The sequence below is a fragment of the Carassius auratus genome, chromosome 16, assembly GCF_003368295.1.
Source record: "Carassius auratus strain Wakin chromosome 16, ASM336829v1, whole genome shotgun sequence".
Lineage (NCBI taxonomy): Eukaryota > Metazoa > Chordata > Actinopteri > Cypriniformes > Cyprinidae > Carassius > Carassius auratus.
In genome coordinates this window covers 15267811-15295234 of record NC_039258.1, presented here as the reverse complement: position 1 = coordinate 15295234, position 27424 = coordinate 15267811, and the positions used below count along the sequence as shown (strand labels likewise).

The window sequence follows — 27424 nt, the reverse complement described above, 5'->3', positions numbered from 1 at the left end:
GGCATCGCTAACATTTTTGTGTTGGCAAGCCTTCAGAGAACGCCGCACTGCTCTCATTGCTGTGTATTTGATGAGCTTTTCTAGCTCATCAAGGTGTTGTAGCTGACTAGGCTCTGTGCTTGATCACAGCCAGCCACAGTTACATCAGCATTTCTGTGATGAGTCTCCAGATCTGCTTCTCAGAGACTGTATATGTGGGCGTGAGGCCTGGCAGTGATTGACAGTGTATTGATCACGGAGGAGACGGAAGGTGACAGAGAAAGATAAAAGGGATGCTGTCGACAGATTTCCAGGAAATAAACATTTTGTGCCGATGGAAGAATGGACCATAGAGCCTGAAAGGTCTTTTGCAGTGACTTTAGATTGGCTTTTTTTTTATTGTGTGTGTTTGTAAAGGTTGGCAGGAACCCTGAGTTGGGTACACAGATTTTTGAAGATGCTCGCATTTCAGTAACCATATTACACAGCCGTATCTTTACCCGCTAATCACATTATGGTAATTTGCCTGCAGATGAGCTAGGCAATATCTTATATATGCATTGCATAACACAATCTGATTTTAAACTTTGTTGGGAATGTGCCAGTATGAGTCATTGAAGAGAGGGTCACATGGAACTGGGTGTGAGGCGAGACCCCTGTTGCATTTGCAGGGGCTCAAACGGGGTCTTATTTAGCTAAAGCTGCCCAGGACTTTCCATTGGGGCTGGATGGAAACTTTCTGATAATCTTATAGTCTGGAGTTTGAAATGTCTGCTAGTGAAATCCTAAACTGTTTCCCAAATCGTAACCTATATAGCGCACTATTTTCAGGGTAGTAACTAAATGTAATTTAGTAATTAAATGTAATCTAGATTATGCAATCAGATTCCAAAAATAAAGTACTTGTAATTAAATTATAAGACATTTTAAAACGCTCATAATCAGATTAAATACTTTTATTGATTATATAGTCAGATTAATTACATAAAATGTTTAATCTAACTTTGGGAACAGCTCTATTGATTGTGATTAAATTAAATAGGAAAAAAGACAACTGCCGTATTGTAAGTATGATGATGGATTATACCGATGCAGGTTTAGGGGTGTCACGTTTCGGCTGCCGGTGCAGGATGGAGGACAGGGGGCCTCACAGGCAGGAAACAGAGAGGACCCAGCTGTCACCCGAGGCCCCAGTGAAAATCCCTGACCTACGGAGGGAATGGCAAACATGCAAGGTGCAATAGAATGGCAAGGAATTAACAACATACACAAACACATATAAACTAGAAATAAATGGATGGATAATAGCCAGGAACAAAGGGCCAAATTACAAGAACTCTTAAATCTTAGAAGAGTGTTCATCAACATAATAATTGAAGTCTTATACAGGATCAACTAGCTCAATTTTATGACAAAGCTAATAAATGCTATAGAGTGCAGTGATTACATTTTTTAGGTCACACCCTGGAAGTTAGCAATTCCCTGTCTCGACAAAGAGTCAAGATGTTTTCACTGGCTTTTGGATTATTGCAGGAAATAAGGCAACAAAACAAGGCTGTAAAAGCAGACTAGTGAGTAGATGTTTTCTTGTTCAGTGTGATGACTATTAATGTCCATAACAACCTCTGATGTAAATTTATGTCAGGGAATAAAGCATGAAAATATATTTAGCTAGCTTGTGTTACCTTTAGAACTTATTGTATTTAACCAAAAACCCATAAAAAATATATTTTTTTATTAGTAATGTGCATTGCTAAGAACTTAATTTGGACAACATTAAAGGCGATTCTCTCAATATTTAGATTTTTTTTCTGACTTTTTTTTTTTTGCACCCTCAGATTCCAGAAATGTCCTTATTTCAGCCTACAAATACATAATCTCTGAAGCAGTCTAATATATTTACCGTAATACAACATCTGTTTGCAGTCTTCTAATTTGATTGGTTGAGCTGCATCTGAAATATGCAGTGTTTGAGGAGTGTGAATGTGCAGCAATGGAACTGATGTCATAGGTCATGTGATGACAAAGCCAATGTTGCCAAATTAGCATCACAGATTGACCTCTTCCCTCAATACAAATAATACAAATGTCAAAGCTGCAGTGAAGCAGGAAAATATATTTTCATATCTTGAATTTATATTCTGTTGAATGTTGCAATTAGTTGTGGTGTCCATGCTTAAGTGTAGGTTTACAATGACAACAACAATCATTGCATAATCAAGTAGGCCTACGTATAAGGCATTGAATCATTACCTCAATTCAATCAACATATCCTGATTCGTTTAGGAATGAAATATCATTAGGGGTAATTTACAGAAAATGCATGTTCACCGTTAAATAACACGAAACAAAAGATCGAGAGATTCATTTTTGAAAAGATAAACATTTTCAAATACTGTCATGTGCACGAGTTTGCAAATGGTGTGTGACCTTTACTCAGTAGTTAAAGGTGCAGTAGGAGATCTTGGAAAATGCTAACTTTAGCCTAATAGCAGTGAAAGCAAACGTCCCGTCCTCTCATGCAAACAGCCATGTATGCAAATACATATGTTGACAGGCAGGTAGGAAACCCAATCAAAACGTTCAACGAAAGTTTTTGGGTCCTACCCCTTCCACAGAATATATAAAAAATATAAATACACTGCTCTATAAAAAAATTTTTGATTAACTGACTGGCTGGCTGAAATCGAATAAACGTATTAGACCTCTTCTTCCAAGAAGCTTGCATTCAGGTCAATGGAAAACTCTGCTCATGGGCCAAGAAGTTTTTGATAGAGTGCTGGGGGTGTTGCAAGAGGTTAATTTGGCATCCAGTTGCCAATTCCATCGTGTCGCCTGCCCAAGAAGTTCTCTCAAATGTTTCCCCATCATCCCCTAGAAATGGATGGAGCAACGCTGCATAGATAAAGTGTTTCCACTGAGTATGGAACGCCTCTCAGAACTGTCATGACGGCCATTTAATAAATACTGTATTCGACTGTAGTAGTATATTTAGTCACTACAGACTGGTCATGTGGAATACACTCTCAAAACATTCAAAGCCACTACCTCTGGATATTTTCTATGTGCTTTGACAAACCAAAACATTACACATGCACAAGTGCACCTAAAAACAATCCTTCTATTCTCGGCCCTTATTATTGAGTCTAGAGATCATCCTTGTTGTGGTGAGAGTATCCCAGCAACCACATCCAGATATTGAAGGATTGAGTGTCATAACAAGGATGTAACATTGCATGTGTCTAAAAAGGTCACTTAAATGGATAATGCTTGTTATTGGTCACCTCATGAATTTACAAAATTGATCTATGTTGTGAGAAATTTAACATATTATTGAATAAAAAAAGAAGAAGAAAAAAAAAAAACAATGAAGACAATTCAGTATAATTAACATACAATTTAAAAAGTACAATTAGCAAATACTTATAAAAAGGCATACCATATAGATATATTTTAATACTAATGAATGGCAACATGGATCCTGTGTGCTATTCTTAGGATGTCAAAACTTCAACTGAATTTAAAAAGACCTTTAAAAGAAGATATTTTGAAGAATATTGTTAACAAAACAGCTGTCAATAGCCATTGACTTCCACAGTATTTTTTCCCCATACTATGAAAGTCAATGTCTATCGTCAACTGTTTTTTTTTTTGTTTTTTTTTACCAACATTCTTAAAAATATCTTCTTTTGTGTTTAACATAACAAATACAATCATATAGGTTTGTTGACGCCATGCTGTTCAAAAACTGTACGACTTAATATCCTCTATGGAACATAAAAGATATTTTGAGAAATGTCTCATGCTTTTATATTCTTAACTTTTTGTTTACCAAAATACCTCAAAATATCTTGTGTGTTCAGCTGAAAATGAAAGTCATACAATCATACAATCCTGACATTTACAATGCTAGGAAGGCATATTTATAAATCTTTGTCGTATTTTAGTTTAACACTGTGGAATTCAATTAAATAAAACAAAAAAAAAAGTAAACCTAAGAGAACAGTCGTCATCATATTTTGTGCGAATCATTTAGTAATCTAAATCTAGATTATTGTCAAAATATAAAAACATAGTCCATGCAATGCAACATGCACACATTTGTATCATTCATATTATTTGAGAATAGGCATAGTGTGATTCTTACAATAAAAATCAACAGTTAAAATTAATATTCGTATAAATAAGTAAATTAAATAAAGTCACCGAGGAAATATCATAGCATCTTTCCTTTTGTAGATCCACGGCTACATGTTCTTAAAAGTAGGAAATCTTTCCACAAAATCATGAAGAAGAAACCCTGCTTTGGTCCCTCTCACCAAGCTGAATTAAGTTATTGTGAATGTGTTTAAACTAAGATTATGTCACTGCAAAAAATAGTCTACCACAGTATCTGTATACTTAAGGTAAGTACTTGGTTTTATAAAACACACTGCATGTTGATCTGAATCCCCAAAAGCCTCTGAATAACAACTCAGTTCTGTGCTAGTCTAAAATGAACGAGATGTGAGTATATGTATAAAAGTAATGCAATTTTTGAAGTCAGGAGAAAAGCACATGTGCAGTTGTATTGCAGATAAGCATACTGCGAGTAACACCTTCACTGCCAGGTAAACAATATCTTCAGCTTATCTGCTGTTGTACTCTCATGCCTAAAAGTGTATGAAAAACATACAACCAATTTCAACAAAACACTTGATCACGCCACTGAAAGTTTCTAAAAATATACCTTTTCCCCGAAACACTTGAAATCACACCCTGCACTCCTCAGCTAGCATTATTTTGCCGTGGCTGTTGAAATTTCACGGGGATGACTGTTATTGGACTCTGCATATGCCATATTATCCAACACGCTCTAACTGGTCAGGCTTTGCAAGCCCTGCCCTCACAGAAACCTCCCTGTCTTCAACACTAACTTTGGGCTCGTTTACCACAGCGGATGAAAGAGTTACAGTTTCACCGCTGAAACCGATGAGCTCCGTCAGAACCAAGCTCTGTTCGCTGTGTGCGTGGATTTGATTAGTCACACGATGTCATCTGATTCCAAGCCATACTCCTCATAGAGAGCGTCCAGGATGGACAGCTGCTTCTCCATGGCTGGCAGGTAGACGTCTAGGTCTCGATGCATGCCAGTCGTAAAGCCTTCCTTCAGCTCATCGCCTTCATGAGAAACCAGAGCAGCCATGAAGCCCTGATAGGATGGGGCAGCCCGTAGAGCCAGCTAAAATGAACAAACAGTCAGAAAGGCCTAAGGAGGGTTGAATGCATGTTGTTGTTTTTACAGAGTTGTATATTACATTTATTTTCAATGGAACACTAAAAGACATTTTTAAAGGATCTATGCACAGTCTGTGCCATAAAACGATCAATCGTGTATTTGGTCTTGGCTGAATAGATCTGCAATATTGCTGCTGAACAAGCACAGAGACTTACTACTGCAAGGATATTCGACGAGCTGCTGTGAACATACAGCATACATTCAATTATTCGTAGCAGATTTATATGGGTGGAGCTGGGGAAGGTGGAGGGTTTTGATGGTATGCTATGAGGTGGGCGATATGGCCAAAATCATGATAGGAGTAATGCTATTTCACAGTAATGATATTTATATATATATATATATATATATATATATATATATATATATATATATATATATATATATATATATATATATATACATATTTATATACATATTTATATACATATATATATATACATATATATATACATATATATATACATATATGTATATATATATATATATATACATATATGTATATATATATATATATATATATGTATATATATATATATATATACATATATGTATATATATATATATATGTATATATATATATATATATATATATATATATATATATATATATATATATATATATATATATATATACATATACATATACATATATATATATATATATATATATATATATATATATATATACATATACATATACATATACACATATATATATATATATATATATATATATATATATAAATATATAAATACGTTTTTGCATTTTTTGATACCATAGAAATTTCTGAATTCTTGTCAGCAGTGTCAATATAACGAAAAACTAATACTAGCCTAAATGTAAAAACAAACAAACAAAAACTCACTGAAAAAAGTAAACAGTCAGTTAGGGCTGTGCAAAAAATCGAATGCGATTTTCATGCACATCTCATCAGTAAAGGCGCTCCTGTAATTAGAAGTATATCTTCAGCACGTGCGTTCAGATTATGGTTTCCAGGTTTTCACAACAAATCCTGCCCAGTTGCTTCTCAAAACTAGTCCAAAACTAGCCCAATCGCGTTTCCAGGAGGTTCCCCGATAAAAATAGGTTTCCGGAGTTTAAAATATAAGTTTTATGGCATGGTTCCCTTGGTAAAATTCGCATTTTAGGGTCTAAATATCACGTTATTGGTATTGTCGCTTCGACCCGCGGACATATAAAACAACCACAGACTTGGCAAAACTGGTTGGCATTTACTACACAGAGCCGTAATTCACTGACAATCTACACAAAATCGATTTTAAAATCGGTGGTGATTCTTTGTCGATTTTGAAAGCGATTTTGTGTTAGTCGTCGGTAGACTACAGCTCTGTGTAGTAACTGCCGCTCCACCTGAACCAGTGTTGCCAAGTCTGCAGTTGTTTTTCATGTCCGCCGGTTCGAAGCAACCCCAATACCAATAACGTGATATTTAGCCCCTAAAATTTGAATTTTACCAAGACATCCATGCCAAAAAAACAATAAAAAAAAAAAACTTTTAACCCTGGGAAGCAATTTCTTTTATATCTGGGAACCTCCTGGAATCGCGATTAGTTTTGGACTTTTGAGAAGCAACTGGGCAGGATTTGTTGTGAAAACCTGGCAACCCTTATCTGAACACACGTGCTGGAGATAATACTTCTAATTAAAGGAGCCTCTTTACTGATGAGATGTGCATGAAAATCACATTAGATTTTTTGCACAGCCCTACAGTCAGTGATTATATAAGAATAAGAAACATTACAATAACAGGACCAAAAACTACAGAAGAACAAATAAATGTAGAAATGCTACATACACTGTATAAACTAAATAAATGTATAAAAACACTGCATACTCTTAACTGTTTAAATTAATTATAAATTTCCTTCTTATTAAAGTTGCGAAAGCGATTTTAGTCAAGAGCAGTGAGAAATTCTCTTTTGTTGTTTGATTAACATGAATGACAGACAGAACAGGAATATTAGACTGCTGTCACTTTAAGAGCTGCCCGGATCCAATATACTGTTACAGAGGTTTTCTTTCTCAGCTGTTTGCTTTCTCTTAAGACCTATTATTAGGATACTTGCAAAGACGGGCATTTTGATACATTCAAGCATGTCTATTTAACTGTTCAAAGCTCAGAAACATTCTCTCAGACAGCTCATGCGATGTTGAGAGGATGTGATTGTTAGCAGATGTCATTATCAGCTTACGCCACATAGAGAATGACTGCACTAGATGTTTTATAGAGGCCCATAAAAGAACTTTCTAAATAAATAAAATGGCATAAATAGCCTGAAGGACAGTGCTCTAACATGTCTACTCTATATTGCCATATCGCAATAAAATGGCAAAAATAAAATATAAATATACATAAAAAAAAATAATGGTATTAATATGGATGCCCACACATAACAAAAAAACTAAACATAAAAAATATGTATATCGTAGCCATAAACTGATTAGTGGTGGGTTCTTCAATATATATATATTTTCTTTTTGTTAGAATGAAGTATGGTAAAACTGTATAAAGTTTCTCCCCCCCCAAAAAAGTGACACTGGGCCATCAGACAAATATTCCTTTAAAATGGAAAAACAGCACTCTAAGCACAACACTTACAGCAAAGACACCTCGAACAACCCATCCATGATATTGCCGTAGCGTCTTTCCATATGCATTATCTGAAAGAAGAAAAAGAGGACATTACAAAGCACTGACTGAAAGACAGTTGTTTGAACCAGGTGTTATTTTCTTTTTGCAACGCAAACCGTTTTAGATTTGATCATCTGACTTACTAAGAGCTCCTTGGACATCCTTTATCCCTGTATTGATTTCAGAAAGGAATTCTTTGAGGAACTTGAGTCCACGTTTAAGCCACAGCAGCGCTTCTGTGGCCGAGTTCCTCACCTGTGTCACCTCCGTCTCCACCTCATGCAGCACGATGCTCTGCAGGGTGGGGAAACTCTCAGGATCGGACACCACCTTCTGCTGGATTTTCTAATGGAGAAAATAAGGAGGATGAACTCTCAGACCAAGCTATTATGCCCTCCAGTGGTTATGGTGACATCCAGAAAAAGTACAGAGAAATTACAGTAACCTGTTAAATACTTCAGTTGATAAACTCTTGAGGAAAAAGTTCTGACCTCCCAAGTAATAATACATATATCATAATATGTAATGAAACCCACTACAAACCAGTCTCAAAGTCGTCACAGGCATTACCTTGAAAAGGTCAAGCTTAACTAAATATTGTCTGTATTATTACAGTAATTACTTATTATTGTTTATTATTAGAGATGATCAAATTCTGTACTGGATGCACTGAATTTTAATTGTCAGATTTTTTCACCCCAATACTAAAAGGCATGCGCGTCACCCTAGAGTTAACCTATAATCTGTAAACCCACTGCTCATGCCATTTAAAATATGTATGTATTATTATAAATGTATTTAATTTACACTTACCTTAATGTTTCCCACAAAATCTATTTTAACTGGAGCAAAGACAGTTGGTCCAAGCTTGTCTGAGGGGAGAAAGTCTTTGTAAGTACTTTGTTATAAGTACTTTTTTTGGTTAAGCTGTTAGTTTCATCCTAAACATACACTACTGTTCAAAAGTTTGGGTTCAGTAATTTTTTGGGGGAGGAAATTAATACATTTATTTGGCAAGGAAGAATTCATTGATCAAACATAGCAGTAAAGACTTTTACAGGACATTATTAAAAAAAAAAGACTTTGCAAATGATTTTCTTTGAAGTGTTTTATCAATCCCAAAAAACAATGCATCAATGTATTTAAATTAAATTAAATTAAATTAATGCATTTAGCAGACGCTTTTATCCAAAGCGACTTACATTAGTTACATTTATTACATTACTTACAAAGTGCATTCAGGCTATCAATTTACCTATCATGTGTTCCCGGGGAATCGAACCCACAACCTTGCACTTGATAATGAAATGCTCTACCAATTGAGCTACAGGAACACTAAATTATTACATAGCACAACTGTTGTCAATATTGATAGTAATACAAGTAAAAATAATGTTTTACTGTGCACCAAAATCATAATAATCTCAAAAGGAGCAATGACTGCTCAAAATGCAGTTTCACCATCATAGGAATAAATTATATTTTAAAATGCATCATGGAAAACTGCTAAATTTTTATTGTAATTACATTTCACAATTTATACTTTTTTAACAGCATTTTTAATTAAAGAAATAATGCCTTGAGGAACCATAGAAAAATATTACCAACCGCAAACTTATGAATGGTAGTGTATTCATATATTGGTCAGGATCACAGTAACTGTGAGACAGTGACACACATAAAAATTCTATGTGAAGGTCTAGAAACATCTGTGGGAAATAACTATTTGTGCCAGTTCATGTGCAGTCCAATGATCTATCTGCACAAGGATCTACTTTATTCCTGATGTGCAAGTGTATTGAGTCACCACAACCCAGAGAGAAACACCATTAATCTTTACCCAATCACCATCAGAAGCATCATGCTCATTTAAACTATAGAAAAAAGTGAGACTTTAAAACTGTACCAGTAGAAAACCAGTGCACGACATACCAATCACCTTTGATATCACCTTGATAAAGTAAGTTCTTAAGAAGAAAGTGAGGAAAGTCTTCTGTGCAAAGCTTTTAAAATTGATTGCAGACACAGCTTTTCTTGTTTTTAGCCCCAGTTCTTGGTCAGATACTCACCAAACTGTCCCAGTATACAGACATAGCAGAGCATGCAAGACCATGCCTGAAGGAGCATGAGGTATTAACTGTGCAGACCAACATGAGATGCAAATAAATAAAAAAAAAAGAGCACATTGTGAACTGACACATGCACAGAGTATCAAAGATCAATGTCCCCAGTAGGATTTTACAACATTTAATAAGCACAATACTAATGAAAGCAGAGAATGAGTCAACTTTGACTCACGAGAAAAGAGACAAAGCAACGAAGGGGTGGAAAAGGGAGAAAGAGTGAAAGATAGAGTGTCCTACCTAAAACTGGTACTATAGCATAGCAAGAATCCAAAAAGGCTTGTGTGGGAATACCACTGTCGTCCTCCAGTATTATATCACTAAATCTACAAGAAAAAACCACAGACGTTCAGACACGGACAAAACATTAGAACACACGGCAACAAAACAGATTTATTTGATGAAATTAAACAACAATACAAAAGCAGGCATAACAAAAGCAGAAGAAAACCAGTTTGGACTATGCAGCCCTTGATTAAGAACAGCACACATTATAAATGAGATTCTATAACCTTCACACATTGATATAATACTGAAAAGTTTTCATATCTAAATAGCGACACAATGCTTTGATAACATTTCACATTACTGACAGTTCAGTTTTATTTGGTTTCAGCCCAATGAAGGCTGTTGGAGCAGATTAGTGTTGTAGTTACGTGATAACTTCATTATAACATAAAAGAGATGAGGGAATTATGAATAGCAAGAGAATCTACAAACCCTCATCAGGCTGGGCCTCATTTTGAGCGACCAAAAGAAAACATACCATGATAAACATTTAATCATGAACCACTTTTTTCTTTACATGATTAAATCATTCACTATGTTGAAACTGCAAGACATTTATTTCTTTGTTTTGGAACTTTCCACATGCAAGGTACAAATACGAGTCTTTCCAGCAAAGGAAGGTGCTTGACCATTAACTTGTACTTGAAGGGATAGTATAGCAAACCATAAACATTATGTTTGGACTAGTGCTGGGCAATGATAAATGTTTTTTTTTTTTATCGCAATTAATCGCATTGTTATGCACAAAACTAATAATGCATTCAAAAGTAGTGTTTAGTGCACATTTTTCACTTAAAAGTAGGCAGACTGCTATATGAATGCTTTTTACAGCATTGTTCCTTTTACAGTTAAAATATTTATTGTAGCCCAACTTATTGTAGCACAGATTTTCTCTATCATAAAACAGGGTTTCCACACATTGATTTATTTGTGGCGGACCGCCACAATATCAAAACTGACCGCCACAAATAGATTTTCCAAAAGGCTTTGACGTCATTGAATAAACATGAGCACTGCACGTTTCAAAATCAAAAACCGGTGTATTTCAGGAGGAAACCAACTGTATTTAGAAAATGTTTCGATTTCATTTTGCATGTAATGCTTGATAAGGCAGCGTTTGTGAGCTCAGCACTGCTTTACAGCTGTTACCGGAGAAACTTCTATCTCTTCTGCTCTTAAAGCGCCTCCTGCTGGTAGAAAATGAATTTGCATACTTATGTATATATGGGGGTGGGGGAGTGCCGCCATGAATAGAGTGTAAGGCTGTGGGAAACACTGTATCATTATAACAGGCATCTTCCTATTAGAGACGATTGCAGGACCCATCGCAGCAGAGTGCGGCACAGGATAACACTTGCGAGAGAATAATTAGGGTGTGCTCACACTAGGCAATCTTAACTGTGTCGGAGCACATTTGACCTCCAAAGCCTGGTTCGTTTGACTAGTGTTATCACTCCGTTAATCTCTCCCTGGCTCGGTTGGAAGAGGTGGGCAAGAGCGCGGTTCAGTTATATACAGATCAGTGAGTGTGACTGCAGAACATCTGATACGTGCTGCATGATTGCGTGAATATTTCTGAGCGGGAAAAGCGATAGATCTGTAAAGCAGTAAATACTGTGAGAGGAACGTGTGTTATCGCGTCCCATATGACTCAAAATAATAAACCACAAAGTTATCAAAACGATTCACTCCACCGTGTTGAGCGAGAGCGATTCTCTACTGTCTTCACATGCTATTGGAGACTTCCTATTTCCAGCTTATGAAGTCATGATTACGAGCTTGTTGCATTCTTCTCTATTAAAAAAAACAGTGAAGACATTGGTTTGTGAATGTTGTTGATTAGCCTAAATAATTTGATCAGGAGCATTCCCTCCTGTGACCCATGATTTTCTGTATGTGTTTTCAGAGCCAGTGAGCAACAGACATAATAATAAAAAACTGCGTTAACACGTGATAAAATACCTTTCCGCGTTAATCAATCAATGCGTTAAAGTGATAACGTGTTAAATTGCCCAGCCCTAGTTTGGACATTTCAATGGGACTTTTTAAATAGATTTGAACTACAATTAATCAAATATCAGTTCTATAATTTGTCAAAATTATATGACATTCCTGTCATAAAAAAAAAATCTCTATTTTACAGTGGGTCCAGATGTGTGATATATTTTAAAAAGTTTTTAATGCGAGAAAAAAAAAAAAAAAAGTAAAGGGGCACCAAAGAGTACCCTATTTGTGGAAAGTGCCTTTTACATCATGATCCAACCAGGTGAGACGCAACAAGTATGCAGTATAAAGGTCTGTCTTTTTTGTCCAAACTGAAAGCAAACTTTTAGGTGAGTGCAAATTGGTTTGTGTGGTATATCACAGCAAGTCACAAATTCTTTCAACAGACTTTACATTTGAAGATACCTTTAACAGAACAGACAGGATTGATCGCTTGTAACTTTATCGCGCTGCACCTGGTTACTCAGCACACAATGTTACTCAATGGAGATTTATAGTCCCAGAATCTAGATTTTTTACTGAAACACTGACTTTGCATATAGCACATTTCTAAGAGTAGTGTTAGCTAATAACTTGACATAGCATGACCATAGCTAATTTTCAAACCAAAAACAAGATTCTGAATAATTTCAATGTGTGCAGTACATTCATCTTGTTCCCTCAGAGGATCACAGCAACGGAGGCGCCTCATACCTGTGGCTCATGGTACTGAAGAATGTGTCCACCTTATCTTCCTCTTCCTGTTTATTCTCAGACAGAAGCTCATTCACTTCCAGGTCAGCCTGGATTTCTTCAGTGACCTTTTCTTTGTTTTGTGTGGGACTCAGTGTGACTTCCTCTTGTTTTTCTTGGGTCGGTATTTCCGTCTCCTCTCCTACAGATTTTTCAGGGTCCTGTGTGCTTGATGAAGAGCCATTACGAGGCTCCATGGTCTCCCTCTGTTCCTCCATTAAACCACTTTCTAAAAGAACAAGACAAGAAATGATAGTTGAGGTCTGCCAACTGCTGCATGCGTAATCATTTCTGAATCTGACTTAATGTTTGTCATACTTGTAGGAGATGTAGGCACAGGAGATGGAGGTGGTTCATTTTCTGGTCCACTCCCATGTGCTGATGTTCCTGAGATGTTGACTAAGTCCTTTCGTCTGCTTAACACACATTTTAATTGTAGAGAAAAACAAAAGCACATCTGACCCACAAGAGTACATTACTATGAACTGAACTCACTTTTCTCCTGGGTGCTGATGTCTTGGATCAGTAGGTTTGATCTATGGGAAAAAAAAAACATTCTATTTTAGGTTCTGACAAACTAAATGAATCTACATCCGTTCAGTGATTATGTTAACATACCTTGTGAGGTTTGATGGTAGCCACAGGAGGAGAGCCTGGAGGGGTCAGACTCAGAAGGTCTGGATTGAAGGTCCGGCTAGCAATCTGCATACACTCCTCCAGGGTCTTCAAGAAGGTGCTGCAAGTGGACTTCACTAGATTTCCAGTCTCATCCCCTACCTGAAACCCACACATAGCACAACAAACTTTAAGATTGGTCTGACTGCTTTAGGACTGATTTTTTTGCCCCTCAATTTGTGATAAAGACAACTACAAAAAATCTGAATGTGAATACAATTCGTTAGTGCAAGTCTGAGCTAATAAATACTCTGTACTGATGTTTGAACAGGTTATGTATAGTTTATTTGTCATAACTATGTCCATAAACGTAGTGAAGGTTGACTCAAGACAAGCACTCCCTTACCTCCCCCGAATCGGCTGCCATCTCCGCTTGAGAACTTGCTTGTATTTTGTTCACTTGCTGGAGGAGAAGGTCACAGTAAAGCCTTAGCTCAGACATTTTTGTTTTCAGAGCGTCTGTGTTTTCCTGGAGCTCTGAGAAAATAAAAGAGACTATTGTTGACATTGTTTCCTTCATAGACCTGAATTGACAGCTCTTTGCAAAACTGCAAAATGAACAAACGTCATGATTTGAATGGGTTATGTAATCTCATTGGTTAAGGCCCCCATGAAATCATATGAAACACAGTTTCCTGTAATTGACGTACTGTCTATTAAAACATCATCCAAACATATAGTTTAAAGGGTTAGTTCTAGGGACGCACCGATCATGATTTTTCATGGCCGATTCCGATACCGATTTCCAATTTTTTTTTTCTTTAAGCAACAAACAAGAAAGAAGGAAAGTGTGCATAAACAAGATGTTTATTTGGTATTTATTTAATAGGCCAAACTGGCTTTTGGCTATTGAAAACAATAATCTGAAATGAATGGCAGTAACTGCACATTAAGTAGCCTACATTCAGTACAAACATAGATGGTACAGACATCAGCATTTAGTTTTTTTTATCTGTTTTTGAATTGGGTTGAAACTACATAGAACTGGCCTTAAATGAAAAGATTAACTGTAACCATGTGAAATTAAAAGGCAGTAACTGCATAGTTCTACAATCCAAACAACACAATCAACACACATTTAATAAGATGTTTCTTAATCAGCACTCAGTATTTGTTTTCATTTTTAAATTTAAAAAAGGTCTTTACCAGTGAGACTAAATAAAAGTATACTTTAAAAATAAATAATTCCAAAATGTTATAATAAAATAACGTTGGTGCGAATAAAACAAAGAAGCAAATTGTTTTATTCGTTCAAGAAAAAAACAAACAAAAAAATTGGATAATGATTCACATATATATTTTTTTACTTGAGCCAATGAAAAATAAATAACTATTGACTCAAGTTAAAAACAATATATGTGAATCATTACCCTAATTTTTTTTTTATTGGATAAATGAAACACTTTTTTTCAGTGTGCTACAGCAGGTGATTTTTAAATCAAATTAAGTCGATGTAATTTTAATGTAAAATAAAAATAATAGAAAGATAAAAAGACCAAAAACCGTCCGACTGCCGATTGTGTATTTTAAGCAAAACCATCTGGTTCCGATTCATGGCCGGTCAACCGGTGCATCCCTAGTTAGTTCACCCAAAACTGAAAATAAGCCCATGAATTACTGACCCTCAAGGCATCCTAGGTGTATATGACTTCCTTCTTTCCGACAAATCCAATCGAAGTTATATAAAAAATATTCTTTGATCTTCCAAGCTGTTTAACGGCAGGTAGCGGGTGTTGAAGTGCATCACTCCAAAAGAAGTGAAATAAAGCGCATCCATTCATAATTAAAAGTGCCTCACATGGCTCCGGGGGGCAGAACAAAGGCCTCCTGTAGTTAATCGATCCATTATCGTAAGAAAAATATCTATATTCAAAACATCATAATTTCATCCGCCCGGAACTGCTTCCGTGTAAAACTGTTCACGCAAGGTACATTAAAGCGAATATTACCTTTTGAATGTAGAAATTTTTCAAACAAAAAAAAGTGTTGATTTAGTACAGGAGGCCTTTGTTGACTCATTTTCATTTTTGACTAACCCTTTAAAAAGTCATTTAAAAGTTTGGGATCAATTATTTAACACTTTATGTAATTAAATTCAGCAAATTAATACTTCAATCCAGCAATAAATGTAACAAAATTTACAAAAAAAATACACTTTCATTGTTATAAAAGATGTATATTTCAAATAAATGCTGTTCTTTCGAACTTTCTATTCAACAAAGAATAGTTTCAACCTTTTTAACACTGATAATAATTTGAAATGTTTGTTAAAAAAAAAACATATCATGTGACAGTGAAGACTGAAGTAATGGCTGCTGAAATTTCTGATTTGTAGTTTTTACTGTATTTTTGATTAAATAAATGCAGCCTTAATGACCATAACAAAAACATTACAACTGACTGCAAACTATCAACCTAGATGGTAGTTTATATTACATTATCATATTTCACTGTCATATTAACACAAGCCAGATGATCTACACAGAATATCGGCAGAAATATAACACTCACCTTTCTCTCTCTTGGTTCGGTTGTCTGTGAGGCAGGCTTTTGCTGTCCCCAACGCCACAAGCCATTTCTGCCTCTCTGCTGCATTAATTGCCCTGAGATAAAAGTATTGTTCTCCTGGAATGATCAGATCAACCCTAGTAATATCCGATGAGTGAACTACAATGGAGAAGATGGATAAGCAAAGCATGAGATCAGTCACTATAGTTGTAATACAGTACTTGGGTGTTTCTTCAACTCTGGACACTTTTGGTCCTGTTAAAAATAAAGTCTCTTCACGCTCTCAGCTTGTTTATTTTACTAGTATATTACTGTATTAAACAGTGAACACACAATTATTCTCCTTTCCCCCGTTTCATTAAGTAAAACAACAATGATTTCAATCACAGTGTCATTTCACCACATCTCCAATGAGGCATTATGTTTAATAGGATTGTATGGTGCAAATGATGGCAGTGGAAATGTACATTTTGAACATTTTTCATATAAACTGCTTTCCTTTTGTTTTCATAATTCATAAGGCTAACTTCTCATCTAGCATTTTATGTATCCTACAAATAGTCTCAAAATCTATTAGGGAGAACACTGTTGTTGTGGTGGCAATGATTATAAATCATTTTCAAACAAATATTGTAGAAAGGCTGTTTACAGTTATTACAAAAGTGCAATGATTCATACTTTCATGATCATGATCTCATGAAAAGGCTTGGTCTAGGGCTGAAATAATATGATAAAATCAAATAAGACATTCGAAAGATGGCAAAAAAAAAAAAAAAAACCTGGAAGCCCCTGGGAAATTAAAGTTCCCAAAGATGAAGAAACATCCCCTTACGTAAGCATATGTTAAGATATCCCGAAACATAAAAATAATAGCTGCTTGTGATGTAATGGTTATTAGGTTTCCTGCTCAGGTTAGGCATAAACTTTTCCTTACCCTGTATTTCACACACAGATATTTTGATGCTGCCCTTGCATCCTTTCCATGCATCTTCTTGAGAGTCATAGTAGGAAAGAGTGCCTCCCTCAAGAACAAACCAACGAGGCTGCCAACCTTTTCAGAGAAACAACAAAGCAATTATGAAATTGTTCACTGTAACTGGCACATGTAACAATGCAACAATGTATTGATGACGTTTGAGATCCCTGAACATAATAGGGTTTGACTTGTTCTTCCAGTCAAGTGGAGGCTTTTAGCTGGTCATAGCTAGAAGTGAATAAAACAGAATCACACATCATCTTAAAACCAAAAAAGAAAACTTTCCTGAAAATGCTTTTGGCAGATGACACGTAACGTATGTGGTTCAGTTGGTCCCAGCGTTGGAAAAAAAAATATATCGGCACAAAGACCTAAGAGGATGATGACTTAACTTCATTTATACATTAGCGTTAACGTTAACGTTACTTGTGCTAGCAAACAGGCTAACCGCTTTTCAGACTTCCCTGATTAACGTCACATAACTTTTGACTATCGCTGTATACATACCGCTAATATAGTTTGTCCATTTATAGAGAACTCCCTCCATGACAGACCTTCTCTTGACAATTCATTACTTAGTCGTGGCAAGACTGAGCCCAACACAGCCTCTTTGAGAAACTCGAGATTATTCTTAACTACGACAACTATATCCAAAAGACGCAAAGTGACTGCTGGGAATTGAGATTACGCAAACGACTGGCGTAAAAACTTCAGGAATACCAGTCCATGTGACCATAGAAGGATCTGCCCACGTGCGTGACGTCTGTGGGATTTTCGTTTAGCAAACCTCTCATTGGATACGGTGTGAGTAGATGGGCGTGGTTGTGCTGAGACTATGTGTGTTATGTCCAATGAAAATTAAATACTGGTCGCTAAGGCCCGTCCTCAAAACAATCTGACCAATCAAAAGTTGTATTTTAGGGTGCCAACGTTTACGCTAGGAATCTGTGGAGTGTGTGCTGAGGTCCGAGAGTCGGTTCTTCCGATCAAATCGTTTCAAAAGAACATAGCGAGTCTTTTACGCCATCCCGTTATGATATCTCAATTTGTCATATTACCTTCTCTAAATTACGTTTTGTTGTATTTGTGATGTGTCCCAGAAATTTACAAAGTGTAATTTAGGCAAGGCAAGGCAAGGCAAGTTTATTTATATAGCACATTTCGTACACAATGGTAATTTAAAGTGCACACAACGGTAATTCAAAATTTAGAATCTAAATATATAGCCAATTTGTATTTTTATAAACAAAATTAATTATCTCTTGCCTTAAAAAGTTTTTGTAAGTTAAAGATTTGTTTAATATATTTTAAAATGTAATACAGTCCAGTACATTTAACATTTCTGTCGTTTATAACGTTTTTTTTTAAAGCTGTTCTTGCACGTGTGATTAACAGCTTGTTGAAGCCATAAAGCTCATAAAATATTTCATGTAGGCTATTTAAATATTTCATGCAATCAGACATAAACATGTCAAGTACGTTCAGTTTGTAACGTATCTGCCGTTTAATCTTGTGAACACCGAGTGAACTGCTCGTTTTTACCATGGTTTTTACAGTTTGTGAACAGTTTCAACCGATTCATTGAAAAGAGTCGACTCAAAAGAACGACTCGTTTACGGATCGGACATCCCTGGTTTGGGAAAGACCCCTTTAGAAATTTCGCTTGCCACGTAGTCGCGGCGGCACAACTTGTAGTTCGGAAAGTTTTATCAGAACTTTGCTGTGCATGAAACATTAGTTCAACAGTTAGAGAGTGTTAAACTGTTCCTTATATTAAGATGATTCCAGAGTTGTGGACATGCATTTTTTCTGCATTATTCTTTTACGTTCATGGAGCAAAACTTCCGGAACCAGAGGTGAAAATCGAAGTTCTATACAAACCTTTCCTTTGTCATCGTAAATCCAAATACGGAGATATTCTTCTGGTTCACTACGAAGGCTTTCTGGAGAGTAATGGCACAATGTTTCATTCCAGGTGACATCTAATGAACCATCTAATGCATGTTCACACTGCAGAAGAACAGGCTTTATTAACCAAACCTTCCCCTTTTGCAATGAGAATGCATTGTTAACTGTCAGAATCTATTTATTGTTACTTTTTTTTAAGCTTTAACAGTTATGTTTTGCAACATTGTATTGCTGGTTTAATGTCTGATCCAGAATGATCATTAGCTGGTCAGTACCTTGATTCAAATACCAGTTTGACCACTTTAGCTGTTAGCCTCGTTGATGTGTTGCTGACCCAAGTTGGTTTAGTTTGGACCAGCAATTGACCAGTTTAGACCAGATAGGAACCACCAACCATGTTTCAAATCACAGCTACCAACTCAAGCTTGGTTTTTCAGCAGAGTGTGCATGTCTCTTGCGTTTAAATGCATATGTCTTGTAATTGGCAGCCGCCATCATGGAGACAAAAACCCTGTTTGGTTTACGTTGGGGATCCGTGAGGTGATCAAGGGTTGGGACAAGGGTCTTCAAGGCATGTGTGCAGGGGAGAAGAGGAAACTGACTGTCCCTCCAACTCTCGCATATGGCAAAGAGGGCAAAGGTGTGCCAGCAAGATGCATATTCATAAAACATTTGAGGAACTCTGAATGTTCTCCACCTTCTGCTATTGACTTTGTCTTTAAAGTTGCATTAAGTCTGCCTAAAATACTTTTTTTTTTTTAAAGAATTATAACTATATTAGCTATATTGACAATGGATACACTATGTTCACAGGTAAAATCCCCCCGGAGAGCACTCTGATCTTTGACATTGAGATCATCGAGATCCGAAATGGGCCTAGATCACATGAGTCCTTTCAGGAAATGGACCTCAATGATGACTGGAAACTTTCCAAAGCAGAGGTTTGTCGAAACTTGTCAGAAAGCAGCTGTCCAGCAAGCATGAGATTTATGATACACTCTTAAAAATAAAGGTTCCTAAAGGGAGTTTTGTATACAATGCAGTAGAATAACCGTTTTTTTGGATCCCCAAAGAACCTTTCATGGAATAGTTCTTAAACAACCTTTTTTTTCTCTCTCTAATATATATTTTAATCACATTTTTCACCATAAATAACTTTTTGTGCAATTGAAAGGTTCCATGAGTGTTAAATGTTCTTAATGAAACCATCAATGCCAATGAACATTTCAGGTAGTTATTTGTGTTTTTCTAAACACCTTTCTGTCTTAGGTCAAAGAATACCTGCGTAAAGAGTTTGAAAGGCATGGATATGCTGCCAATGACACCCATCATGAAGTGATGGTTGAGGACATCTTCCAAAAAGAAGATGAAGATAATGATGGATTCATTTCAGCTCGGGAGTTCACCTACAAACACGATGAACTATAAATACTCCCCACTCCTAACAGCATCAGTGTTTACCTTCAGAGATATTCCAGTATTTTTCTCTTTGAGATTTACAGCTTGTTGGTATCATATCAGTCATGTTCCGGTATTTCTAAACAGGTTTTCTGTTATCGTGATTTTAGTTTTTTTTAAATACACTCAGGTGGTGGTATGATTGAGCTTTTACAGTAGGCCTATTTGAAGACTGTAAATCTTCTTCAATTCCAAAGTGCTAAATTCTGCTCAGAGAGAATGTTTGTCCCCCCAAGTGCCTTTTGGCTGAAAAAATGAATATATTTCAGAACATTTCAGAGCTGGTTTTTTAATAGTATGTATGTGTGTCACTTTTTCAGATGAATTTTGCAATAATGTTTACAATATTTAGAACATGATTAGGTCAATTTGTCTGGAGTAGCCTATAAGTATTTAAGTGAATAAAGTACAGTTTATCAGTTCTGTGCTGCACTTCTCTATTGACTTTGTAGTTTTATACACCAACACCAGAGGGAGCTCTTCTCTTAGCCTGTTCCATGACACAAAATAACTGATTATCTCAAACTTCTCGCATATACGGTACTCTTAGAAAATGTAATGTGTAATAATAGGCAAAATTATTGAAACAGATTAGATAAAATGTAGTCACGTGGCCTTTTGTTGACAGATGGCATAGTCATCATCATGCAGAGATGAGTATCTGTGTGTGGTGTGCAGAATAATTTGCATACAACAATATATTCTCAAATCACGCTTAACAGCATTCCAATCTCCTATGCCATTACACAGATACATAAACTTTTGTCAAATTTGCGCAAGTTTACATTTCCGGTGGATCTGCCCCGTCTCAAATCAGTTTGGATAAAACTTCTCAATGGTGCAAGATTCAGAAAAGTTAATGAAACCAAACTGTCCCCCAAACAGAACTGAAAAGGTAATAATTAGTCCCTACATCATATCTTGGATATCCTTCATTTAAAAAAAAAAAACGTTTGCTTTAAAAATCCCCTTTTAAAATAATAAATAAGATACTTTCATTGAAAAAAGCAAACAGCCAAACAATAAATAGTTTGCGCCTACAGAGCAAATATCTTTCTTTTAAGCATATATATATATATATATATATATATATATATATATATATATATGAATGAATGAAGCTTTCAGAGTCTCAAATGAGCTACTGCAGACTGTAACAAGTGTCATTACAGTCAGTCACTGAAACTGTCAATGTCAATGGCTCCACCGAATGATGGTTTTCTTCATAACATCATCTCTCCACTGCAAGCGAACGACGCAACCAGACAAAATCAGAGCGCGCTTGAAAGGTGGACTTCTCAAGATTCCATCCACAATTCCAGAAGACGCATCGCGCGCTCGCCGTGCAAACAGCGTCCTTTATTTTAAACGCCGTAAACCGGCTAGCTACTTTGCAGCAGCAATGTTTTTGTCATAAAAGTTGTTCTCGGGCATGGTGACCCGCACTCTTCGTTTCTCCTTGAAACGGCCAGACCGTGAAACTGTCCAGTTTCTCCGGCACGTGTGTTCACTGAAGGAGGGCTCCAGCTGAGAGTCGTCGTACGTCTCGTCGCTGATCAGATGGAGCTTCTTGTTGTCGCTGCCAGTTTGTTTCACCGACGACGCATTTCCAAATTCCTGCTGGCCTTCTTTAAAATGGTTCTTGTTTTTTCCAGTTAAGTTTTTCCACCAGGAGTTTCTGTCTGCCATTCTGTCGAATTCTTCAGTTCACACTGAAATGTATATTAATGTTGTTAAAATTATATGCTAACATTGTTCTTTTCTACAATAGGCTTATATATTTTAAATACTAGATTTTATCCATTCATCATTATCTATCTATCTATCTATCCCATCCATCAAAAATATTCACCTCAGTTTCAGGTGTGTTGTTGTCAGCCAGAGACTGACAGTGGAGTCTTTCGTTTCTTTTAAGAAAACATCCAGCAGAACAACCTTGTGGTTTTTCTGTCTATATCTTTACGACATCCTACAGTGCTGCATCTCTGTCTAAACTATAATGAGTGATGAATTCATTCATTTATAGTTCACCTGTTGCTCATGCGCCCTCCTTCCTCTCTCTCTCATTGGTCTGATGAGTTGATGCAACTGCCCTCAGGAAGCTGGTTTCAGGTTCTCACTTCACCTGTGATTTGGTGAAAAAGTCACTTTGGGGCATATACCAGCTCAGCAGTCTGATACTAAAACAATGCTGCCGTTCACACCCCTGAATATAGAACAAGAAAACCAACACCTAAAGAGAGCTGACCAAGCACTAATTACAGCAACATATTTCACATGCTGTTGCAGCTGAAGCAGTAATAACACACAAACTTTCAGAAGTTCATTTGGACTGTCAAAATGTAACCAAATTGACATAATTTAATAAATCAGCATTTGATAAATTACACTCATAATTACAATCATTCACAGAAATATCTTTTTTTTTTTTAAATGTAAAAAGGTTTTATCAAATAAACAATTTGAAGGAACTCAAACCAAAGTAATGGTAACCATATATGTGGTAAGGTACCATATGTGGACTTTTTTTTTCTTCCAAGGTGAATTACTGATCTCGTCTCAGGAGTCATGTCATTTAGTTTAGCGAAATCATTGAAATGGGACCAAGTCCAAGGAGGAAGGAACAAGCACTAAATAAAAGCTCACAGAACCATTTTGTCCATTCACAGGGTGATAATGTAGATAACTTAATCGTTGTCAGGGCTAACAAAATATAATTTGAAGGAGGCATGGGTTAAACACAACATTATTAACACCGGGTGAACAAAATATTATCTATTTACACTCCATGTAAAATTAAAAAGTGCTTTACACATGATCTTAACTGACTTGCCTTTATAGCACACATACACGTCATGACCCATAAAAATACATATACTTTTAATCATACTTGACAATAAGTCAGTTTTGCAATGCTAATTGACCATAGTTTCATACGGTATAAAAAATTCCTGTAATTTGATTTAAAGGAACCCCCCCCCCCCCCAATATTTAATCACCTTCAAGCCATTCAAGATGTAGATGAGTTTGTTTCTTCATCAGAACAGATTTGGAGAAATGTAGAATTATATCACTTCTCACCAGTGGATCTTTTGCAGTGAATGGGTGCCCTCTCAGAACGAGAGTCCAAAAAGCTGATCAAAATTCAATAATCCACACAACTTCAGTTCATCAATGATCATAATCAGTTAACATATTTTTAAGAGCTTTTCTCTTCACAAGATGTTAATTGTTGGACTGGAGTCATGTGGATTACTTGTGGATTATTGCGATGTCTTTATCAGCGGTTTGAACTCTAAACCTGACGGCACCCATTCACTGTAAAGGGTCCATTGGTGAGCAGGTGATGAAATGCTAAATATCTCAAAAAAAAGTTCTGACTGGGAAACAAACTCATCTACAGTACATCCAAAGTTTTCTGGAAATGTTCATTTTGGGTGAACTACTCCTTTAAACAAAATGCCCATCAATATAATTAATTCTGTTTTCGGCACGAATGTTCATTTTCTCCACGCTTAGCAGTATTTGTTTGGGGAACTGGAACACAATGAGTGAAATGTGCATATAAGTCCAAATTTTGTACACAAAAGAGAAAACATAAAATCTTTGAAATGTGTGGCAGGCTGCTTTTTAAAATGTACACGCTCTTTAAAGTCTTTAAAAGATGTCTTCATTTCAGCCGTTTAAAACAAGATGTCCTCATGCTCTATCAGGAGCTGAACTATCAGTTTCTGGTATCTCATGTCGTTGAGAGTGGTGAGTGTGTTCAGGTCCGGCGGCCGCATGAGTGTTGGGCCAAAAACGATTCCTAGATTCTCCGAGTTCATGTAATTGTCCTTCTCATACATGGTGACCCTGATAAATAGAGAACAACACCTCAGACAATACAATTTTGATAATAAACATGCAGGTAGGTAACTGTTATAATTTCCATGGGTGGGGAAATGTGGCAAAGCTGGCTTGGCAAGTTAGAGGTAAAGCACAAATCCCTGAGGATCATGGGTTTTTTTGGTTCCTGAAGTTCACTGAGCTAAAGTGCTGTATTGTGTTTCCTACTGCAGGGTGACAGGAAGTTAAATCACTCTTTAAAACCTGCAGGGAGAATGTTTAAATGGAACAAAAACCTGAAAACCGAACGGCTCAGTGAGGTAGAGAGCCATGTAATGAACTGTGGGACCAGCGTATAAGGGATGTGTGTGGAAATTCAATACCTCTTCAGGTGCGTCATCAGGTACCGCAGGGTCTCATAGTGGGCTGGAGGAAGTTGGAGGAGACCATCATGAACTGCCTCCAGTCTAGAATCAGGGTCTGTTATTTCTGACAACAGAAAGTGTAAGAAAATGTTAGAAAATGTTTTGCAAAATACTGTTCAGAATTGTGCAAAGTCAGTTTTTCTGCTACAACTGGCCACTATTTGACAGACTTTACTGATGTTATAGCACTTACAGTCCAAAATCTGAGACCACTAATGAAAATGATTTATTTTTGTATTCTTATACATTTTCACTTACAAGTTACACTACTATTTATAGGTTTGGGGATTTTAAAAGATGTTTTAAATGTTTGCTCTTATGCTCACCATGGCTGCATTTATTTGATCAAATGTACAGTATGAAAAAGTAATGTGAATTTTTATTACAATTTAAAATAACCATTTTAATATATATATTAAAAAAAAATTGGATGGCAAAGCTGAATCTTCAGCAGCAATTACCCCGGTCTTCGGTGTCACATGGTTCTTTAAAATGAATTCTAATGTTGATTAGGTGCTCAAGAAATGTCCTATTATTTTCACTGTTGAAAACAGTTTGGCTGCTTAATATTTTTGTGGAAACGATTAGCTTTTTTTTTCAGGATTCTTTAATGAAGAGAAAGTTCTAAACAGCATTTATTTCAAATATGATTCTTTTGTAAAAAAAAAAATTGTCACTTTTGATGAATTAAATCATCCTGACCCCAAACTTCTGAATGTCATTGTCAAAATGATTAAAGTTATACAATTATTTAAGTGTTGTACCAGAATCAAAGGGTATTTGATGACAAGATCGAAGTAGTTAAAAAATAATCATAATCAAAACGGAATACAAAAGAAAGTGTCTAGTTAATTATAACACATATAACTGATATTGTATAATTAATATATAGTTATACTCTCTTACTGGCAGCTTGAATAAATTTGGAGTAGACATCATATGTGATAACTGGAATGGGCAGATCTCGCAAATAAAGCTTCAGAGCTCCGGCAATTATATTGATGTCTGGGTACATATCGGCACTGATGTCTGCCTTCTCACCATCTGCAAAGTAGAATTAGTTATCTGTTATCAGTAACAGATTAATCACTTTACCGTACCAAAAATACATCGTTTTGAATGGAAAGCATGGGTTTTTCCATCCAGGCTGCATGTTGATAAAATAACAGTGATGTAAAGGATTGAGAGTTCATTCAAGCATGTCACCCAATGTGAAGAGACCAAATGTTAGTTGAACAGCTATCATAAACCTTCAGGTCTAAGGCACAAACAGTTATTCTAAACCTTTGCAAACCTCTATCGAAGGCCAGGCGGACATCTTCTATGTGTTCTGTGAAGCCTGACACTCTGTACAGACCCTCCGATTTCAAACCTGGAAGAAGCAGAAGTAACACATATGTACTTCAACTATCCAATCAGTGGACTTGGAGGTAAACATGTAAATTAGTATTGATCAAACTGAGACTGCAACTAACAACTAATCAGATAATCAATTAATGTTTTGAGTATCCTTTTGATAAATTGGATATTCTGTGTCTTGCCTGGTTCATCTATCATTAAAGTTAGTCACATAAAGTATTAAAAAGTTAATTTTATTATACTAGTTTTTTTTCTCAAATATGGCAAGCAGAATGCCGGTTGGCTTATACAGTATATAACTAATTTCTCAAAGAATGCTCTCTTTAATGGAAGACGTCACCCAATAAGTCAAAATATGGAGAATGTTTGCTTCCTCTCCCTGTTGTTTTAGGTTAGGCATCTTCTTTTTGCACATCTTGATATATGACAAGGAGACGCCTGAGCAGAGAGCAGCTGTGAGATGCCTACAGTCAGTGATTAAGTGCCTTACTGAAGGCCACAGGTGCTAGAGAAGATCTGGGATCTCCATATTAAGGTGACCAGTACCTCTGTGCTCAATCTCTTTGATACACATGTCCAGAACCATAGGCCGTTGCGAGTTGTGGGCTTTGACCAGCGTGGTGAGATCACAGCTGAAGACCTTCTTGATCCTGCGTAGGTCTGGCTGACAGTCACTGGGCACGAGTTTGGAGCACTGTTTGTGCACGTTCAGCCCACAGTCTGCAAGAGTAACAGGTCAAAAGGTTAGAGGAGTGTGACCCTGTCTCCAGACAGACTCCAAGGTAAGGGAGAACCAAAGTGTGTGTGTATAGGGGTCTCATGGAGGGTATATCTACAGGGCAAAGTATACGTGGAAAAACAGGTGCATGTCAGTCAAACTGGGTGGTGAAGTGGGACGATATCAGTCACATTCTGCCATGTGTTTGTGTCTTGACATGTCTTGTCCCCAAATACACTGAGCCTAGCCTGAATTGCATGTCCAACTGTTTTACACATATTTTGTTCATTAGAATCAGGAATCTGTAAGTTTGCAATCTGCAAGAAATTTTAAGTTTGTTTATTTGCTTTTCAGCAACACAAGTTGAATTTGATAGCAGTACTTACAGGGATAGTTTCCAAAAATGAAAATTCTGTAATTAATTACTCATCCTTCGTGCCATTCCAATCTTGTTAAGACGTTATTCAAATTAGGATATTTTTGATGAAATCCAAGGCCTTTCTAACTC

At 36.3% G+C, this 27424-nt stretch overlaps 3 protein-coding genes across 4 annotated transcripts in view; 1 reads left to right on the top strand and 2 right to left on the bottom strand.

Annotated features, from left to right (window-relative positions):
* Positions 1-4649: 4649 nt before the first annotated feature.
* plekha8 (pleckstrin homology domain containing, family A (phosphoinositide binding specific) member 8) lies at positions 4650-17900 on the bottom strand. 2 transcript variants are annotated; one of them, XM_026284337.1, is made up of 13 exons: positions 17728-17900; positions 17179-17295; positions 16248-16403; positions 14083-14213; positions 13680-13838; positions 13557-13597; positions 13380-13477; positions 13023-13290; positions 10278-10363; positions 8728-8786; positions 8058-8259; positions 7882-7943; positions 4650-5200 (listed from the first exon to the last, which is right to left on the bottom strand). In XM_026284337.1, the coding sequence occupies exons 1-13, from the start codon at positions 17765-17767 to the stop codon at positions 5003-5005; spliced, it is 1617 nt and encodes a 538-aa protein (XP_026140122.1). In that variant the 5' UTR covers positions 17768-17900; the 3' UTR covers positions 4650-5002. The 2 variants fall into 2 exon arrangements, with proteins under 2 accessions (XP_026140122.1, XP_026140123.1); XM_026284338.1 differs by having other exon boundaries at positions 13380-13474; positions 17728-17898.
* A 944-nt stretch (positions 17901-18844) lies between these two features.
* Positions 18845-21008, top strand: fkbp14 (FKBP prolyl isomerase 14). Its single transcript, XM_026284336.1, has 4 exons — positions 18845-19195; positions 19617-19768; positions 19942-20069; positions 20398-21008. Exons 1-4 carry the CDS (start codon positions 18999-19001, stop codon positions 20554-20556), a joined length of 636 nt encoding a protein of 211 aa, XP_026140121.1. The 5' UTR covers positions 18845-18998; the 3' UTR covers positions 20557-21008.
* Positions 21009-22645: 1637 nt separating this feature from the next.
* chn2 (chimerin 2) overlaps positions 22646-27424 on the bottom strand; it is a 46051-nt gene continuing 41272 nt past the window's right edge. Inside the window, exons 9-13 of the mRNA XM_026284335.1 lie at positions 26745-26918; positions 26134-26211; positions 25746-25883; positions 24798-24903; positions 22646-24441 (exon numbers count right to left, since the gene is read on the bottom strand). Of these exons, the coding sequence (XP_026140120.1) occupies positions 24270-24441; positions 24798-24903; positions 25746-25883; positions 26134-26211; positions 26745-26918 (668 nt within the window). The 3' untranslated portion in view covers positions 22646-24269. The remainder of the gene's footprint in view (positions 24442-24797; positions 24904-25745; positions 25884-26133; positions 26212-26744; positions 26919-27424) is intronic.

What these genes read in the sequence shown, in the direction of transcription:
- fkbp14 (XM_026284336.1), top strand. Translation starts at nt 18,999, where the DNA reads ATGATTCCAGAGTTGTGGACATGCATTTTTTCTGCATTATTCTTTTAC. An exon ending in GGCACAATGTTTCATTCCAG is followed by an intron (nt 19,196 to 19,616) that starts GTGACATCTAAT and finishes TGTAATTGGCAG; the next exon opens with CCGCCATCATGGAGACAAAA. An exon ending in GGAAACTTTCCAAAGCAGAG is followed by an intron (nt 20,070 to 20,397) that starts GTTTGTCGAAAC and finishes TTTCTGTCTTAG; the next exon opens with GTCAAAGAATACCTGCGTAA.
- plekha8 (XM_026284337.1), bottom strand. Translation starts at nt 17,767, where the DNA reads ATGGAGGGAGTTCTCTATAAATGGACAAACTATATTAGCG. An exon ending in CTACCATCAAACCTCACAAG is followed by an intron (nt 13,598 to 13,679) that starts GTATGTTAACAT and finishes TTTTTCCCATAG; the next exon opens with ATCAAACCTACTGATCCAAG. An exon ending in CATCAGCACCCAGGAGAAAA is followed by an intron (nt 13,478 to 13,556) that starts GTGAGTTCAGTT and finishes ATGTGTGTTAAG; the next exon opens with CAGACGAAAGGACTTAGTCA.